Source organism: Pipistrellus kuhlii, unplaced genomic scaffold (genome assembly GCF_014108245.1).
Source record: "Pipistrellus kuhlii isolate mPipKuh1 unplaced genomic scaffold, mPipKuh1.p scaffold_m20_p_9, whole genome shotgun sequence".
Classification (NCBI taxonomy): domain Eukaryota; kingdom Metazoa; phylum Chordata; class Mammalia; order Chiroptera; family Vespertilionidae; genus Pipistrellus; species Pipistrellus kuhlii.
The window spans coordinates 12,899,871-12,917,153 of NW_023425595.1; the positions used below are offsets into that span (position 1 = coordinate 12,899,871).

The 17,283-nt window shown below is 40.9% G+C and overlaps 2 protein-coding genes across 2 annotated transcripts in view; both read right to left on the minus strand.

Annotated features, from left to right (window-relative positions):
• LOC118712911 (membrane-spanning 4-domains subfamily A member 8-like) overlaps positions 1 to 16,776 on the minus strand; it is a 53,576-nt gene extending 36,800 nt beyond the window's left edge. The window contains exons 1-2 of the mRNA XM_045577639.1: positions 16,762 to 16,776; positions 13,939 to 13,972 (exon numbers count right to left, since the gene is read on the minus strand). The gene's annotated coding sequence lies outside the window, so the exon portion shown is untranslated. The remainder of the gene's footprint in view (positions 1 to 13,938; positions 13,973 to 16,761) is intronic.
• LOC118713151 (membrane-spanning 4-domains subfamily A member 8) lies at positions 4,529 to 11,812 on the minus strand. Its single transcript, XM_036427532.1, has 6 exons — positions 11,603 to 11,812; positions 10,162 to 10,284; positions 7,385 to 7,444; positions 6,203 to 6,328; positions 4,839 to 4,952; positions 4,529 to 4,669 (listed from the first exon to the last, which is right to left on the minus strand). The coding sequence occupies exons 1-6, from the start codon at positions 11,810 to 11,812 to the stop codon at positions 4,529 to 4,531; spliced, it is 774 nt and encodes a 257-aa protein (XP_036283425.1).
• Positions 16,777 to 17,283: the final 507 nt, after the last annotated feature.

Below are 17,283 nucleotides of genomic sequence, written 5' to 3' on the forward strand. Positions count from 1 at the left end.
ATTTTGTATTTACTTATTTATTAACAGAAAAGTGGCAAAAAGAAGGCCAGATAATACAGGCATGCCATTTGTACAGCTCTGCCAGGAGGAATCTGCCACTTAACACTCTCCAGGTCTGTTGCCCGCACACCACTGGGGGAAGAGACTAGATAATAGATGTATGCCCAGAAAGGTCTAAATGAGGTAAAGGACACCTGGGTTCAGAGCATTGGCCAGAATAGACATGGCCACCACAAGGGTGGAATTTGAGCTAGATAAGCTCTGATCAAAGGACTTTTCTCTCTTGGCCCTCTTGTGTTCCTGGCTCCCCTGTAACAGGGGGGCGTGCTCCCCCTGCATGCACCCATGTGACTCACAGCCCTGTGGACTCCATACAATGGACAGATGCACTGTGACTATACTGATGCTAGTCTCAACTCAACTCCTTCAATGGAATGGAAACTTTGGGCACTGGCTTTGCTTCTAGCTCTGCTGAAGCCCCAGCTGCACATTTTTCAGGACTGCTTTAAGAGAAATGGGACTTTGTAACCTTGAATAAACCTTTTTACCATATCTCATTCTCCCATGTGAGTCTTAGGAATTTCTTTTTCTCAGGATATCGTAAGAATCCCACTAGCAATGGAAAAATTTCACCTGTGCAATTCTCTGATAACATAACCAGTTACTGCTCTAACAGCAGAAAATGGATCTGGATGGGCAAGTGGGGACTTGTTTGCCTCCTTGGTCTAACCCAACAACAGGTCTGAGCCCCTCTGCCAGGGAATGGACCTTCTTGGATGCCGGGTATTTGACGGAGAAGCCCTGAGAAATTGTGGGTATATAAGAGAATCTTTAATGTAGCCCAAGTAGCCATTGCTGAAACATGAGCTATTAGACAAAGCAGTTCTTCAAAGTACAGTCCTCAGCAGCCTTACACCAGCTAGGTAACAATACATCTTTCCTACAAAGTAACAGTAGCCTCAACATAAGAGCTATACAGGAACCACCCTTAGAGCTACAGCCTAACTAAGTAGCCACCTCTGAGCCTGCTACCTGCTGGTCAGTAACATACTTTAATACTAACTTAGACAAAAGAGGCTTCTTTCCAAATAGTGACCTCACTGTTTTTGGGTTATAGAAGGGCACCCTTTTGCAGTATACATACAGTAAGAAAGTGTGTCCTTGCTTCTTGCACCTGCTTATAGCAACTTATTAGGAGTCCCATGCTCAGAGTGGCCTTGAACATCCAACACATTCTAGACAGGGTCCCCACACCCACCCTGCCCCAAATGGAGGCCAACATGACATCTATGGCTATTTTTATTTAAAGGAAGAACTTGGAATTCTAATCATGCAAGTTAACACAGGGGTCCCAATAAATGATTTCAGGTTTCCTCACTGAGCAGAATATAGTCAAATACTGATACAGTTAAATAGTTTACCCTTTGTTCTCCCTTTGTGATCTTCAATAATAATATGCTTCATGTTAATATTTACTGCTATGTTGCTGACAATTGCCTGAAAGAGAAGTTGGGGTGCTTTACTAGGCTGGAAAAAGTTTAGCTAAATCAGAAAGCAAGTCTAATTATGTAAGTTTGTTCTATATATATAAAAGGTTAAGTTGACTCACACATGCGCAATACATATAAAGCTCTCACTGGTGCCAATTGCATGCGTGTGTTTCGATCTGTCATTGTTGACCGTGAATTTGGTTGACACTTCTATCATAGAGAAAGGGTGAAGAGAGAAATATTTCTTCTAATTAATTTCCTTTCTATGTGTGTGAATCTGTGCACCAGGACACTAGCAAGTAACAAATAACAAATTAAGTTATAAAGGAGTAGACTTATTAGTCTAATATAGGAGAAATAATAATAAAATATTAATCTGTGTAATCACAATCAAGGCAAAGTACAGAATGTGAAAGTAGAGAAAATTAGTATTTTTATAATTAACCAAGGCAAATATAATATCAATTCCCTTTGTTATGACATAGGAAGAGAAATTGAAAAATATTCCAGAAAAATGTATGCACCAAGAGAGATCCCACTATAGGTTGAGACATATGTTCACGTGATGTTCTTAATATAATCTTGGATACTATCACCTTCAAAAAGCAATGAGGTATCAGAATGTACTGCAAAATGAAATGGTCATAAAAATGGCTTGATAACCCTGGGAAATTTCTGCCCTCCATCGATGGAAACTGCATTTTCATTGATCAATAGGTCTCCAAGGTCTCTTCCAGCTTTATTTGTCATTGATCTGAAGAAAATGGGAGTGAATGAAGGTGTGCAGACAGATGGCTTGTGGGACAGTGCAGGGCAAGTATGTAATTTTATTACCTGCTGGAGGCAGTGAGCTATCACTCCAAGTTGGAGAAGGAACCCTCTTGGCTGATGGGCCTAGCACACAGAACTAATAAAGTAGGTAGTATGATAAAAGAGAGAGAGAGAGAGAGAGAGAGAGAGAGAGAGAGAGAGAGAGAGAGAGAGAGACTCTTTTCAAACTAGCCCCGCGGTGATTTCAGCAGGGAAGGTGAAAGGTATCCATCTCTGGAGAAGCACCAGGTGTGTTAGAAGATGCCTTCTCTGAGATGATGCACATGTAGGAGGTGAAACTCAGAGTGTTTATGTTAACCCACAGGTCAAATAAGTCAGGAAGGAGGCTCTGAGAAGAGAGTGTAGGATCAATTTGGAGGACTGGAGATCTGTGAAGTGAGAAGATGTCAAATCCGATGGGGCAGTAAGAGGCAACAACAAAGACGAGAAAGGAGAGAGGGCCAGACTCACTCTGACCATCCAGCCTTCCAAAACTGGTCCAAACAAGTCATCCCATGGTGGGGAGCTCAGTGTACTAACATTGGACTCAGCTCACAAAACAGATAGGTGGAGGACTGGGCTAAATTAGAATAGTATATGCTCCGACTGACATTTTTTTGTTGTCTGTCATTTCTTAAGATCCACTAAGTTCTAGAAAACACACTGTATGCCTTGAAATCTCAGTTGTTCTTGACTGGCTGATGGTATCCAAAGGCTCCTCGATCAGAGAAGGCAAAGTCCAAAAAGAGACAGAACTTTGAACATCGAGCCATTGAGAAGAAACTTCTTAGGTAAAGTCAGAGCCTAAAAATATTTACAAGAGTTAAAACATGTCTGTACTTAATAATAATAATAAGAGTGATTGTCAGACTGTGTAGCAAAGGAAAACTTGATGGCACCTGGGATTTACAAATTATTTCTATAATCTGTGGGCATGTAACCTTTAGGGAGCCAATTGGCCATCATGGGTAACTATATTTAAATTGAAAAAGCAGATATCTTGAAGTTATGTATATAACTTCTATGAATGAGTTTGATCCTTTGTTAAATAAAGATATAATTGCCTCATAACTTTGGAAGATATCTTAAGATAATGCTTGTTCTTGAGTACTATTGCATCAATGGCAATAGCATATAAAAAGCTAGTAATTTCAGTGGATGATTCTCTCTTAAGGTCTTCTCAAAATAATGGTATATTATTGTAGGAAGCAGTTATAGGGTTAAGCATCGGACTGATCTGCTGGAAAGCCACAAACAAGTCCCAGCTTAGAGGGCACAGCCCCCTTAGCATAATTAAGCTTGATCTTGTGACTGCTCCCTAAATCTTTCCTGGGTAGCTAATGGGCTGCGGGAGGTGCAACAAGTACTGCCAAAACAAATGAAACTTTCAAGAACATTGTAAATTACCTTGTTTACCTCTGACTATAATTAAAGCATCAGCTTGCAGTCTGGATCTGTTCTGTGGTCTCAGTCACACAGATAAGATCCACCTAAACCCAGCTTATTCTCTTTGTCTTTTCTTCATCCTTCACCAGCCCTTCCTCAGGCTCTCTGAACCTTTGGTTGTGCTGGCGCAGCACATATTATTACACTAAAAAACAGCATAGAAACCACACATTCTCTTTTAATGCCCCAACAAATACTGCTTCCTCAACCAGGCTTGTTCTCTGCTTCACCCGTCACTGTCAGAATAAATCATTTCCCTCTCTGATCTCTCTGTACTATTCCCTCATTCTGCCTTATGTTAAAGAAAACTGCTTGCATGTTCTTCTCTTGTGAGGCAGAAGTTCCTTGAAGTCAAGGACTTTACAAATTCACCATATTTACCCTCATCCTGCCATTAATTGAGTTTTGAACGTAACAAATGCTCAGAGTACTTTTATTCAATGAGTGAATGATTGGGAGAATGAAGCTTGGGTTGTCTAGACATTTGTTTCATTAGCTCATAAGCTCACACAGGAAAACACATGAATATATGCACTAGACATCCCACAGGTGGATGTCTTAGGGAGGACCTCTTTGCTCAAATACACTTTAAAGTTTCCTTTTAAATGGAAAAACAGCATGATTAACTAAACTGAAGCGAATGAAGTACAGGGTGCCAAGAGTTAGAAAGAAATTTTCCTTAGTAAGAGAAGGGATAAGCTGAGTTTCAGAAGACCAGAAAGGGGAATTCTTCTTTTAGTTCCAGTGGAAGATGCTTCTAGAACCATTGGCTTATTTGGAATCTAGTCTTCACTGGAATAAGATGGTGAAGAGTTCACTGGTTCAAGATCGACCACTGGTTCAAGATCGGCCACTGGGTATGTCACTGGTTCAGGATCGGCCACTGGGTGTGTCACATAGACTGTTTGAAAGACCACAGTGCCCTGAAAAAGACAGGTACATGGAGGTACATTAGTCAGAACCACAATTGCACAAAGGCCTTGATTCTGGGATTCCCTATGTGCCTGGGAAAGAAGGGGAAGCTTGAAAACCTCTCTAGGCTTCACACTCTTTAGAGCATCTTTCCACCCACTGAGGATTCTACACACTTACTTTGTTACGTGAATAACAGATGAGTTTGCAGCCAAAGTGGGCAGACACACAGGCAATGCAGCATTCCAGGAGGCTAAAGATGAACATCACAGCAGAAGTAGATACTCCAAAGGCCTAGAACCAAGAGGAACACAGAGGTGATATAATGTGAGGTCTGGGGGAAAGAAAGAGAAGAGAGCAACCAGTGTGGGTGCAGAAATAACAGCTGCAGAGCCTGGAAGCCAACGGGAAGTCCACCAAAGAGAAGGAATGATTGGACGCTTAAGTAGAGGAGTTTTTTTGAGAACTGAGGCTAAAAGTATGGCTAGCATGGGTTAAGAGAGATTATGAGAGGAGAGAATTGGAGACAGTGAGGCAGACAATTCATTTAAGGAATTTTCTGCAAAGAGAGCCAGAGAAATGGAGTGGTAGCTAAAATAAACAAGAGAAGGCTAGTTATCAAAGATGAGAGACAGAAGTGTGTTCAGATGTCGATGGAAAAGCTGTAGCAAATGGCAGGTAGTGATGTAGAAGAGAGGTGGGGCCAGGGAGAGGGGAGAAGCACATGGAGTGATAACTTGAGTGAGCAGAGAGGGTAGGGCTGCTATGTAGAGGAAGACATTGATTTGACATGGACTCATCTATAGCTGAATTTTTAGATGTTAGCCAAGTGTCCCCTGAGAACTTGAGATGTGTTGTAAATTCAAATTACACACAGGATTTCTAAAATGTGGCACCTAAAATGCAAAATTTTGAATTAATAACTTTCTTATACTGGGTATACTTTCAAATGATGTTTTGTATTTATGGGGTTAAATAAATGTATTGTGGAAATTAATTTCAGTTTTTTTCACTCTTTAATACAGAGACTAGAAAAGGTAAAATCACACATGTAGCTTACTTTAGATTTCTATTTAACAGAATGGGTCTATAGTATTGGTGGCTCATTTGCCTATTCATTTCTATGGCTGCTTTCACACTGGATTGAGAACTTGCAACAGAGACCAGATGGCCTGAAAAACCTTAAATGTTCACACTATATCCTTTTTTTAAAACACCTTTGCTGACCCTTTTCTCCATAGTAATGGGCAGGAACATGAGCAGATTTGTGGGTATCTGCTGTATAACTGCATTTAATTCTCCAAACAATGTCAAAAGGTAGGTATTGTTTTATAAAGATGGAAATAGGATTAAGAAAAGTCACTTGCTTAGAGTAATAGCCATAAAGATACAGGTAAGGGACTTGAAACTCTGTTCTGATTTAGAGAGCTTTGTTTTCTTTGGTGCTTAGTAAAGAAGCCTGGTGGAGTCAGGCCTTTTCCAATGATTTCCTAAAGATAGCTACATTGGAATCCACAGGAGAATTGGTCAAGAGGGATACTTACCACACTGTAATGGTAGGGGTCCTTGTACTTATTTAGGGAGCTGATAACCATATCTGTGATGAGGAGCAGGATTCCAACCATAGAACAGATTGCACTGGCAATATTCAAGCCCAGGCTAATTTTCAGCTGAAGAAGGTACAGAGAAGGTCAGTATGAGAGAGAAAAACAATTGTAGCTGATATGAACAGAGATTCAACAAGTGCTTCATAATTTGAATTTCTGGAACCCTAGATGCCAGGCAAATAAAGAGATGTCTTGTGCAAAATACAGTAGGCTTGGGGATAAATTAACTTTGAAAACACTTGGGTTACACAAAGTTAGGTCTTTTGTGCAGGACTTCTCAGAGCCTTTAATAAGGAATATGGATCCCCTGGAGAGGAGACTATTAAATAGAGATCCCTCCCAAGTTATTTAACCATCTCCATAAAGTATCTCATGGAACAAGTATCCCCAAGAATGTTTAGGAATCATTGGATTCATCCCACAGGACATGGCTAGAAGACTCAACCAATGTTTTGGGATGTGACCAACTCTAATGCTCCATGATTCTGGTCCATGTGCAGAAAGGCATGCCCAGAATTGGTCTTCCCTGTGGAGTTTTTAAATAGACCTCATCTGGTGTGGGACCGGGCCATCCTGAGGAAACAATGGTACTCTCTTGGTCCAATACTTGGGGCCAGCAAGCTTTTCCCATGTTAATTCACAGAATTTGTTTGAAAGGATTCCTTTGGGAAGCTGCTGCTTGAGCTTCCTCTGGCTTCCCTGTAGAAATTTCTGGCACTGGGCTCTGTGTGCTGCAGGCAGTCAGTGCCTGCTCTGCTGGAGGAGAGCCCTGTGCCCCTGGTAATTTTTTTTTTTTTTTTTTTTTTTTTTTTTTTTTTTTTTTTTTTGCTCCTCTTGTAAGATCGTTTTAGGAAAGTTATTCTCTCTGTCTCTCCATACCCTGAAGCTACCGAATCTTCCACAGAATCTTCTTGGACTCTTTTTCCATTTGTGACTGTCCAGGTTCACATGGTCTTATAAGTGAGTATGAGTGAACATGCATGTCAGTGCCCTGTATGTGGTTATAAGTAGGTATATGTGCAAGGATGAAGGAGGCACTGTGTGTAAGCTTCTTTCCCCCATTGTGTGTCTCTCCTAAGGGTTCACATTTCAGAGAGCCTGTCTCAGAATATGACTCACCAGGCAAGGAAATCTTGGTAGCTTCTCTGATTCCACTGAGAGTGATCCTGTAATGATGAACTGGCACAAAAGAGAGGGAGTTTAGAAAAAGGTCAGTGGTCAGGGCCCCACCTTCACACACATATTCTCTCACACATGCTAGGATCCTCTGCTGTGATCTCATACTCAATTTAGGGAAAATAAGTAAATTAAGGAAGGAAGGAAGGAAGGAAGGAAGGAAGGAAGGAAGGAAGGAAGGAAGGAAGGAAGGAGGGAGGGAGGGAGGGAGGGAGGGAGGGAGGGAGGGAGGGAGGGAGGGAGGGAGGGAAGGAAGGAAAGAAGGAAGGAAGAAAGGAAGAAAGGAAGAAAGGAAGGAAGAAGGAAGGAGGGAGGAAGGAAGGAAGGAAGGAAGGAAAGAAGGGCTATTTTGTACCACATGACAGGGCAGTGACTAGGAATAAATATATAATCCTGTATACCAGTTTTTAAACTCTAACTTGAAACTCATGTGATCTTATGTAAATTACTAATTTTTCTCAGTGTATATTTCCTCTTCAAAAAAATGAGGAAAACTGTATGTCTTCCTAAGTGTTATTATCATGAGATAATTTGTCCCTTGCTTTTAGCATTTGGTATATCTTGCCTATTCATGGTAGATCCTATTCATGGTAGATACTCAATACAATTACTTCTTTTCTTGCCTTTTTTTTTTTCCACACAGGCACATCTTGTTGACCTCCCAAAACAATTCACTCAGGCACAGGGGCTCTGGAGAGAAGGAGGAAGGAGTTCACACACTTTCACTGCTGAAATATCAGCCCAGTGTATCTTTTAGTTACTCCAAAGAATGATGCATCTTAGCCCTCAAATATGAGGGCTACAGGGTTGAATGTTTGGGTTTATTTCAACACTGATGTTCTGCAGACATAGTGGCTGATGGAATTCTCTGCTGTCAGTGAAGGTTAGAGAGCGCATCAGCTATGATTTAATAGAAGCTTTGCTACGTCCTACCTGAACTACTTTTAACTTTGCCTTACTTAACTCCATGATGGCCCATCAAGCACCATTATTATTCCTATTTTTTAGAGGGGTGGACTGAGGCTTAGAGATTTTGAATAACACACCCAAGACCATCCAGCTAATGGTATATCTGGGAGTCAAATCCAGGTAGTTGACCCCAGAACTCATGTTCGTAACCCTCATCCTAAACTCATTCTACTTCGGGGAATGGAAATTGATATTCACAATGAAAACTTACTCTAGCCACCTGTACCTTCTAAGAGAAATGCCATATTTCCTATAAATGAAAAAATAAATGTGAACCATTATGTCCTTCTTTTTATACAGACTTGAAGGGGAAGGAAAGAAACAGAAGGCTGGACTTCTGATGTCCCTGCTGGTCCTTTTGAGATGCCTAAGGAGAGGGCCTTTGGTTTGGAGGAGGACCATATGACCTTTAGGAAATAGATAGTCCTGGAGTCAAGAAGGCAACAAGGAGCAAAAGTGTCCTGTAGAAAAAAGGGAGGGTGGTGTCATAAGGGTGATGGGACTTGAGCAGCCTGGTGGAAGGGGAGATGGCCAGCAAGGCCTTTGAGATGACTTAAGAGAATCTAACACTCAATAGGAACTGTTTTGTGATTGGGGTGTTAGTCTTCTCCATTTCCCCCAAACTCCACAGAAGTCTGTTTATACACACAGGTGTCTATGGTTGACTGAATTCCAAGTCTGGGTCTATGCTGAACAGAAAGAGAAGACCTCAGCCTCAGAAGATGAGACAAGAATGGGAACAAGAAAGAGCAGGTACTCGGACAAAAATGCCCCCAAGAATCTAAGCCCTGTCATTTGCAGATGCTGTGTGTATATGAGGGTGGTGGATGACTCTAGGCTATTTTTATTTAAAGCTCAGTGTATGGTGACTTGGCTGATGTCCAGATTACTCTGTAGTTTTGCTATTTATGAGAAAAGTTGCCTTGGGTCACAGATAAGTGATTAGAGAGAAAAACTGTGTTTTGGCATTTAGAGAAGGACATGGTTTGTGGGAGAGGGATTGGAGTGTATGTGAGTACGTGCCTTTAGTAGTGGGAAGACACTAAGAAGAGTAGAAAACAATCATAAAGGCAATACATTGGAAAGAGAAAGGACCTCTGGTTCTTAACCTTTCTAGAGGTTCTAGATCACTCTGAAAATGTGATAAAAACTGTGGACTTTTCCAGAAAAAAACCCCAAACATCTAATATACCAAATATTTTGCTACAAGGTGGACTCTGAGCCCATCAGGGGACTCTGGGTTGAGTTCCTAATGCTTAATGTCTGTTCTGTAGCTGAGCAGCCAATCTTAACTCCTGGTGGAAGCGTTTTTCTCCTGGAGCACCAGTTCTGAGCCTGAGTCCAACAACGCTTGAGCGCTGGGCTGATGAGCTAGGAAAAGGTTTCTTAACCTCTGAGGTGGGCTAATTAGGAATCTGCCTGCTTTGAGGCAATGGTACTTTACAGGGCTGTCACTTGGTATATGAACTGAATTTTGCCTCCTCATAATCCATCTTTTGAAGTCTAAACACCTAGGACCTCCAAAAAACTGTATAGACATTTTCAGACTCACTATAGTTTGCCTTGTGATTTTTTATTTTACAATGGTGTGAAAATTATATGCATTCAGTAGAAACTGTTCTTTGGATTTGAAGTTTGATATTTTCCTGGGTGAGTTATATGTGGTGATGCTGGACAGAAGCAGCCAGCCTCAGCTCCCTGTCAGCCACACAATCACTAGCCTAAACTAGTTAGTGACTTATGTTACTTACCATGATGCCTCCCCAGAAGGGATAGCCTCCGTAGAATGAGAAAGCGGTGTAGGGCCCACGCATGATGGTCCCCATGATGATGCCCAGGCTAATATGTATCAGGCCACTCAGGATCTGGATGGCCTGTCAGGAGAGACAAAAACTGAGACCTTTGTCTCTAAGGCTGGATAATACATTGATTTAACCAGTATTATGTTGATAAATATTTTGGTTATCCCCATTCTTTTCCTATTATAGCAGGGTATAGGATATAGGATATTTAAAAAAAACACACACAAAAAAACTCATGTCTAATTGACCAATTAATAAAGATTGAAAGTAAGATATACTAATAAAACTTGCAGTCTAAAATATTAATAATTTTATATTTAAGCATGTTATAGGCAGAAGCAGTTCCAACTCTCCTGTTCACTGGTTTCTACCATATATATATATAATAGATGCTGATGGCTGGCCAGAGATAAAACCCAGAGAGAAAAAAAAAGCAGATGCTGACAGACATTAAAGAGAGCATCAAACCCACATGAGAGCTTAAAAAAAAAACTAATGTCATCAGCATTCCTTACTACACTTCTCTCCACGATCCCTCTATAAAAACCTTTTGCCTCTCTGAGACATTAAGATGGTTGCTAAGACATGAGCCTGCCATCTTTTCAGGTAGTCAGTACCTAAATAAATCACTTTCCTTCCATCAGCAACGGTGTCCTGTATTTGGCCTCACAGCAGCAAGTAAAAGAACCTGAGGGTCATTTGAGCCAGTTTCACCATCACAAACCACGTTGCAATAAATAACCTCATACATGTCATATTTCTTATGTGTACAGATATATCTATAAGACAAGTCTCAGAAATGGAATTACTATGTATTTTAAAAGTTGGCAGATACAGAAAGCCTTTCATTCAGGTTGTATTGATTGACATTGATATGAGCAGTAAATAGGGGTGAAGCTAGGATTTGAACCTGGACAGCCTGAATCAGAATCCATGCATATATTCATTTACCCATGTAATGAAGTGGGCTTTCCCCTGTCCCATCCAGGACAGCCTTTGGGGGGGGGGGGGGGGGGCGGATCATCATGGGCTCTTATTTTGTTCCCATTGGAGAGAGATTCCATTCAAGCACATTGGGTTTGGAAGCCTCCTTCTGAACTCACTTTCTTCCAGAGGCCACATGTGTCAATGTGAATTCTGACAACAGGACCAACATTCCAATTTACTGCTTCTTTGTTGCTTTTCTCTCTCTCTCCTAAAATGTCCAAGATAGATAATACAAGGTCCCACCCAGAGGCCCTGGTGATGCTGAGTTAATAGAGCTGAGTTTGGCAAGGCTGGGTCAGCTCCAGCCCCACCTGCTGGATTTGGAGATTCTGTGTTTCCAAACCTCCTCCCACCCCTGACTCCAGCCATGTGGCCAGTGCACGCAGTGAGAAATCTCACTTACCCCCAAAACTTTTCCCTCTTTTAAGGATCTCCTGCCAGGTTGCAGAGACGGCCGTGTCTCCAAACCAGGTGAGTTCCCAGGAATTTGTTGGACTTGGGGTTGGTTAAGTGGAGTCACAGGAATCTGAGACATGCTTCCCAGGATCACAGTATACCTGTTGTGAGTTGCCATCACAAACACAGAATTGGCTGTGGGGCCTGCTAAAGTCATGATATTAAAAAGATATAAATGCAGTAGAATCACTCCTCACATATGCATTTTTAATGTTTACATTGAAATAAGACTTTTGCTTCCATTAACTCATTTGAGCATCTAAATCCCCTATGGGTTTATTGTTTTAGAGATATTAGATAGCAATTAGAGGGCACATACACAGTCACTGCTTTACAAATACATCTTGAGTCCTTTCACTTGGCCAGTTTTCCAGGTGAGAAAACTGAGACCCAAAGTGGACAAGAACTAAGGAGGGCAGGGCTGTATCTCTCATTATATCTAGTGGGGTGCTTTGTACAAAGTGGTACCTAAACAATGCAGAGCTGGAGAGTCTCCAGAGGAACAGTGACTAATTCTCTCCATTTTTTCGGAACTGAGGCTGGGAGGGTGGGCACGAATTCCCCTAGTTCCCAGTCATTAAATATTTGTTAAATGGGAATCCTATCCTCCAAGGAAGCCCATTGCCAGGGCTAAGTATATCCACTGGGGAACTCTTGCTGCTCAGTGTTCTAGGTCACTTGTGAATTCTGGTTTTGTTTTTAAATTTTCTTTCTTTTACATTTTTAGAGACACAAAGTAAGTTAAATTTATTTTGCTTATTCCACATTACATTTCACCTGGATTTAGCACTCTTATGTTTCATGCAGGAAATTTAGGGGAAAAGTTAAAGTGAGGTGAGTAACATATTGGGAAGTAACTTCTAAATAAACCTGAGGTAAAGGTGATGACTCACAGAATTCCATAAAGGTAGCGTAACAAATACATTTGAAGACATCCTCAGAAATACTCAAGAACTCAGCACTTCTGGGGATTGGCCATGTTGGTAGCGCTCTCAGCTCTAGAATATTCTAAAATGACTTATCATGCAGATGTGAATCTCCCATCTGAGAAAGTCCATTATTTGAGGCATTTTATCAGGTTGGATTTTTAATCTATTTTCCTATTCTTCAGACACTACTTGTCCTTTCTCCTCAAGGCCATAAACCGATAAACATATATTTATTAAAATACATTACCCCCATGGATGTCTCTCTATAAGGTTCTAAGTTAAGGTGACCAGATCGTCCAGGTGTTGGCAGGACAGTCCTGATTTCTAACAAATTTTCCAGCGTCCCGCGGGGTTTTAAAAAAGTCCCGATTTTTGGAAAGAATCTTTCCAATATTTCCAAACTTTCCAAAAATTGGGACTTTTTTAAAACGCCGCGGGAAACGGGAAAAATTGTTAGAAATCAGGACTGTCCCGCCAACACCTGGACTATCTGGTCACCTTATTCTAAGTTCCTAAACAACAGTGACAGCATTTATTAGTTATAATTACAACAGCTACCCCTGAGTAACTTAGTAAGTAACTTGGTATCATGTCTCTTTCACTGTAATTTGTTTCTAAGCTGCTCTCAAAAATCTTTATACACATGATCTCTATTTTTTTTTTATAACTCTGTGGGGGGAGATAATAAATATAGTACTACTCTTGTTTTATAGAGAAGGTAACTAAAAATAAAGAAGCTTCATTATTTCTAATTAAGGGTCCTGTGAAGCAGAGATTTTGAACAGTCTCTCTGGCTGCAAAGTCTTTACATAGATTTTCCTTAAAGGAAAACACATTGTATTAGAAGTTATAAATTTAACAGCTTCAAACAGAATTCATTTATTAGCTCCTGTCTGTGTAGGTCAGAAGTCTGGAATGTCTGGAGTCCCTAATCAGGGTCTGTCAAGGCTGAAAGCAAAGTTTCTAAAAAGATTGAATTTCCTTTCTTTCTTTCTTTCTTTCTTTCTTTCTTTCTTTCTTTCTTCCTTCCTTCCTTCCTTCCTTCCTTCCTTCCTTCCTTCCTTCCTTCCTTCCTTCCTTCCTTCCTTCCTTTTTTTCTTTCTTTTTTTCAGGGTTTGTCAAGACTGAAAGCAAAGTTTCTAAATAGATTGATTTTTTTTTTTTTTTTTTTTTTTTTTTTTTTTTTTTAGCAGACCCTCAAAAGCTAGTACAATAAACCCTACCATGGTCTCATCCCACAGTTATCATAAGTCTCATTTGGCAAAAAAACCTTACCAGCATCCCTGAGCTACCCGTAGAAACCATTAGATTAAGTATACTCACCTAGTTCTTCCAGCGGCTAAGTCTCCCTTGCTCCTCTTTCCCAGCGCTTGCTGTAGGCGACCAGAGAAAAAACACACTGAGTTCAATGCTCCCAAAAGAGCAATCTCACTGGGTGCAGTTGAGCAATACCTTTATGAAGATCTAAGACAAAGCCCGAGGGGCAGGGCGTGTCACTAGCTGCCTACAGCTCAGTTTCCCCACCCACATTTACTTGCTATGGATAGCAAGTGACCGATGAAATGCAGATCAATTGGATAAGTGTTTAATGGTGTTGGTGTGGAGACTAAAGGGTTGTGCGTGGTGGACAGGGAGACACAGACACGAAATGGGCACTCTTGGGCACTGTATATGGCTGCATGTAAGAGAGAAAAACAAAGCCCCCAGGGGAGAAAAAAATGAACCCTCCATCACGTACCAGTAGCTTCTGTAAGGAATGCAGGGCAATGCAATCCTTAAAGGTCATTCTTAAGCTTCCTGAGATAGGAGAACTAAAGACCAGGAAAAACTTGCTGGACACCAGGAGTCAGACCATATAAGGAATGGAAACTGTCCTGAAGATACCTGACCAAACACGTACATTCCATCCGCATTCCAAGTTCACCTTAGCACCGAAACCCACTGAAGACAAGTTTCCTGCCAGTGACTGCATATAAGGATGAAACTCCAGGGCCTGGGTGCTGCCATTATCGACACAACATCCCCTTGGCATGGCACTGTGCAGTCCTTCCTTTGGATATCCCCGTCCCTTACAGAAATTTAATTTTTTAAATCAGTGTCTGAGATGGCTATTTGGTAGCCTGCCTGTGCACCACCATGCTAAACAGCCATGTTCACCTTTCATTTTGATGGCCAAATGAAAAATTATAGAACTCTTGACAAATGACTAAAAACATAAAATTCTGGCAACTAATCAGGACAAAAGATTAGTTATTTGGAAATCTTTCTGTCTTCCAGATATAAAGAAGCTTATTTGTATTTCCCTAGAACAATCTGGTAAATTATGCCTTCATCAACAAAATGAAAGCTTTTATATTTTTCTCCTTACTTGATCCTTCCTGAATCTGGCAGTTCTTAATGAATGAGTCATGGCAATATGTTTCTTTGCATGAGTTCAATGAGACCAGTTTCCAATTGTGGAATGTCATGTCTGAATAGGATGTGCCTGAACTCTGGGCACTACCACAAACCATTCTCAAAACTGTTCAAAGCCAATCAAAAGCCACTTGCAAGAAAAAGCCTGATGCTTTGCTTGATCACATGGTTCATGGCAGTCTTTACAGGAAAGGCACAAAGGTTGCTTTCTTGGAAGCTGGCAAGGAGAGAACCTCAAGACATCATTGAGGACCTCAAGAACTTAAGAAACTCTCCCACATCTACAGTAATTGCAGAAAAACCTCATGTCAGCCAGGTGGCTCAGTACTTTGCCCTGAAGAGCTAATTAAAACTTAATCATGATGTTGCAGCAAAGCAGGTTTTTAAAAGCCCATGTAATCTTATTGTATTCATGCAAATAATCAGGCCAACTTGTAACTAGACAATATAGTAAATTAATTGCTCTTATTTTGGCTCTTCAATAAAAATGAGGGTGACATTAGGGGGAAAATTATATTTCAATAGGCTCCATATATATGGTTATAAATGTTAGACTCCAGTTCATTTTCTTCAGTTTATTTTTCACAGGAGCTAAACTGAACTAAATCCTCGAAGTGTTTTGTTGTTGTTGTTGTTGTCATTGTTTTGTTTACTTTATTTGTTTCCTTAAATATTTGGCTATAACCCTCCAAACTAATGTTTCATTTTCCTCTCATCCTTTGACTTGGAATTAGCAACAGGAACTTTTTCCTTCCACCATACTATTTATTATTATTATTGTCATTCCAGCTTTTGCTCCACAGTTCATCTCCACCAGGTTATAAGTCCTACTTGTGATACTGGAATTGGAGAGCAGAAATTTCTCCTTGGGTACTGTCTCAAGGAATCAAAGAATGAAGCAGCAGACCAGAGATGTTCAAACAAGACAGGAATTTATTGCAAACATAGGGTGGCTCCTTGGGAGGGAGATTCAAAGGGGTTGCCATAAAAGCATTCTGCTCTTCCCCTTATAGCTGCAAAAGCCTGCTCTTTGTCTATCTGTGCTGCTCTCTGATTGGTTCCTGGCCTTTCTGCAACCTTGTTCTCTTTCACTCTAAGAAAAAAACATCCGATTTCCTGCAAAACACATCCTTTGTTTGTTTCAGCTAACTCCACCATTTCTCCTTCAATCCCTTACCCCAGTGTTCTCAACCTTTCTAATGCTGAGACCCTTTAATACAGTTCCTTATGTTGTGGTGACCGCCAACCATAAAATTATTTTCGTTGCTACTTCATAACTCTAATTTAACCCACAAGCTGAGAACCACTACTGTAGGGCCTAAGACCATCAGAAAACACAGATATTTATATTACAATTCATAACAGTAGCAAAATTACAGTTTTGAAGTAGCAACAAAAATAATTTTATGGTTGTCACCACAACATGAGGAACTGTATTAAAGGGTTGCGGCGTTAGAAAGGTTGAGAACCACTGCCTTACCCTAACTACCGAATTCTCCATTAACTCCTTTCACTTATTCTGACATCATCACAACCTCTTTCTGTGCCCAGGTCTCATGGTCCCTCTGACAGAGAGCAACGATATGTAGCTCTGAAGGGAAACATTCCTTTTCAGCAGAAAGCAGTTATAGAAGAGATATGGCACCACTTCTTCCCTGAAAAAAAAATTCATTGCCAAAATTCCTTGGGGGATGGAGAGTGGGATGTAAACCCTGAGACCCCCAGAACGATGAAGATGGGCCAGGTACAGAAACTCACCAGCACAGAAAGCTCTAGATGCCTCGCAAGTAACAAAACTGGGAAAACAAGAACCTCACCCCCAAGTAACCTTTCCTGTCTTAGCATATCACTTGTCATGTGGTCTGGACTCTGGATCTTTCCTGTCGCTGGTCAGGCAGTTTAAACACCTTGACCCTTTCCTCCCTAAAGGCAACATCTAGGCCTCAGCTGTATTTCAGCTCCAGGCCCAGAAAAGCAGCAAAATGAGACAAGTTGATGCCATGGCTGGGTCAGGACCAACGTTTACCTACCTAATCACACAACAGGTTTCCTCAACTTTGGGTATACTTTTGCCTTTCAGGATGAACCTATGTAGAACAGACCTTTACATCTTGCCTAGTAGGAGTTGGAACACCTACTACTGATATACAGATTTATACTCAGTCTATTCGTTTTTGGGGGAAAGTCACATCTGGGGACCTTTATGTGTTGGGACCCACTGACCAGGAGAAGATGCCGGGATGTTTTCTCTAAAGGCTGCTGCAGTAGCTTCCTGTGGTGAATG

What these genes read in the sequence shown, in the direction of transcription:
- LOC118713151 (XM_036427532.1), bottom strand. Translation starts at nt 11,812, where the DNA reads ATGACTTTAGCAGGCCCCACAGCCAATTCTGTGTTTGTGATGGCAACT. An exon ending in AAGAGGGAAAAGTTTTGGGG is followed by an intron (nt 10,285 to 11,602) that starts GTAAGTGAGATT and finishes CTCTCCTGACAG; the next exon opens with GCCATCCAGATCCTGAGTGG. An exon ending in TCTGTTATTCACGTAACAAA is followed by an intron (nt 4,670 to 4,838) that starts GTAAGTGTGTAG and finishes TGTCTTTTTCAG; the next exon opens with GGCACTGTGGTCTTTCAAAC.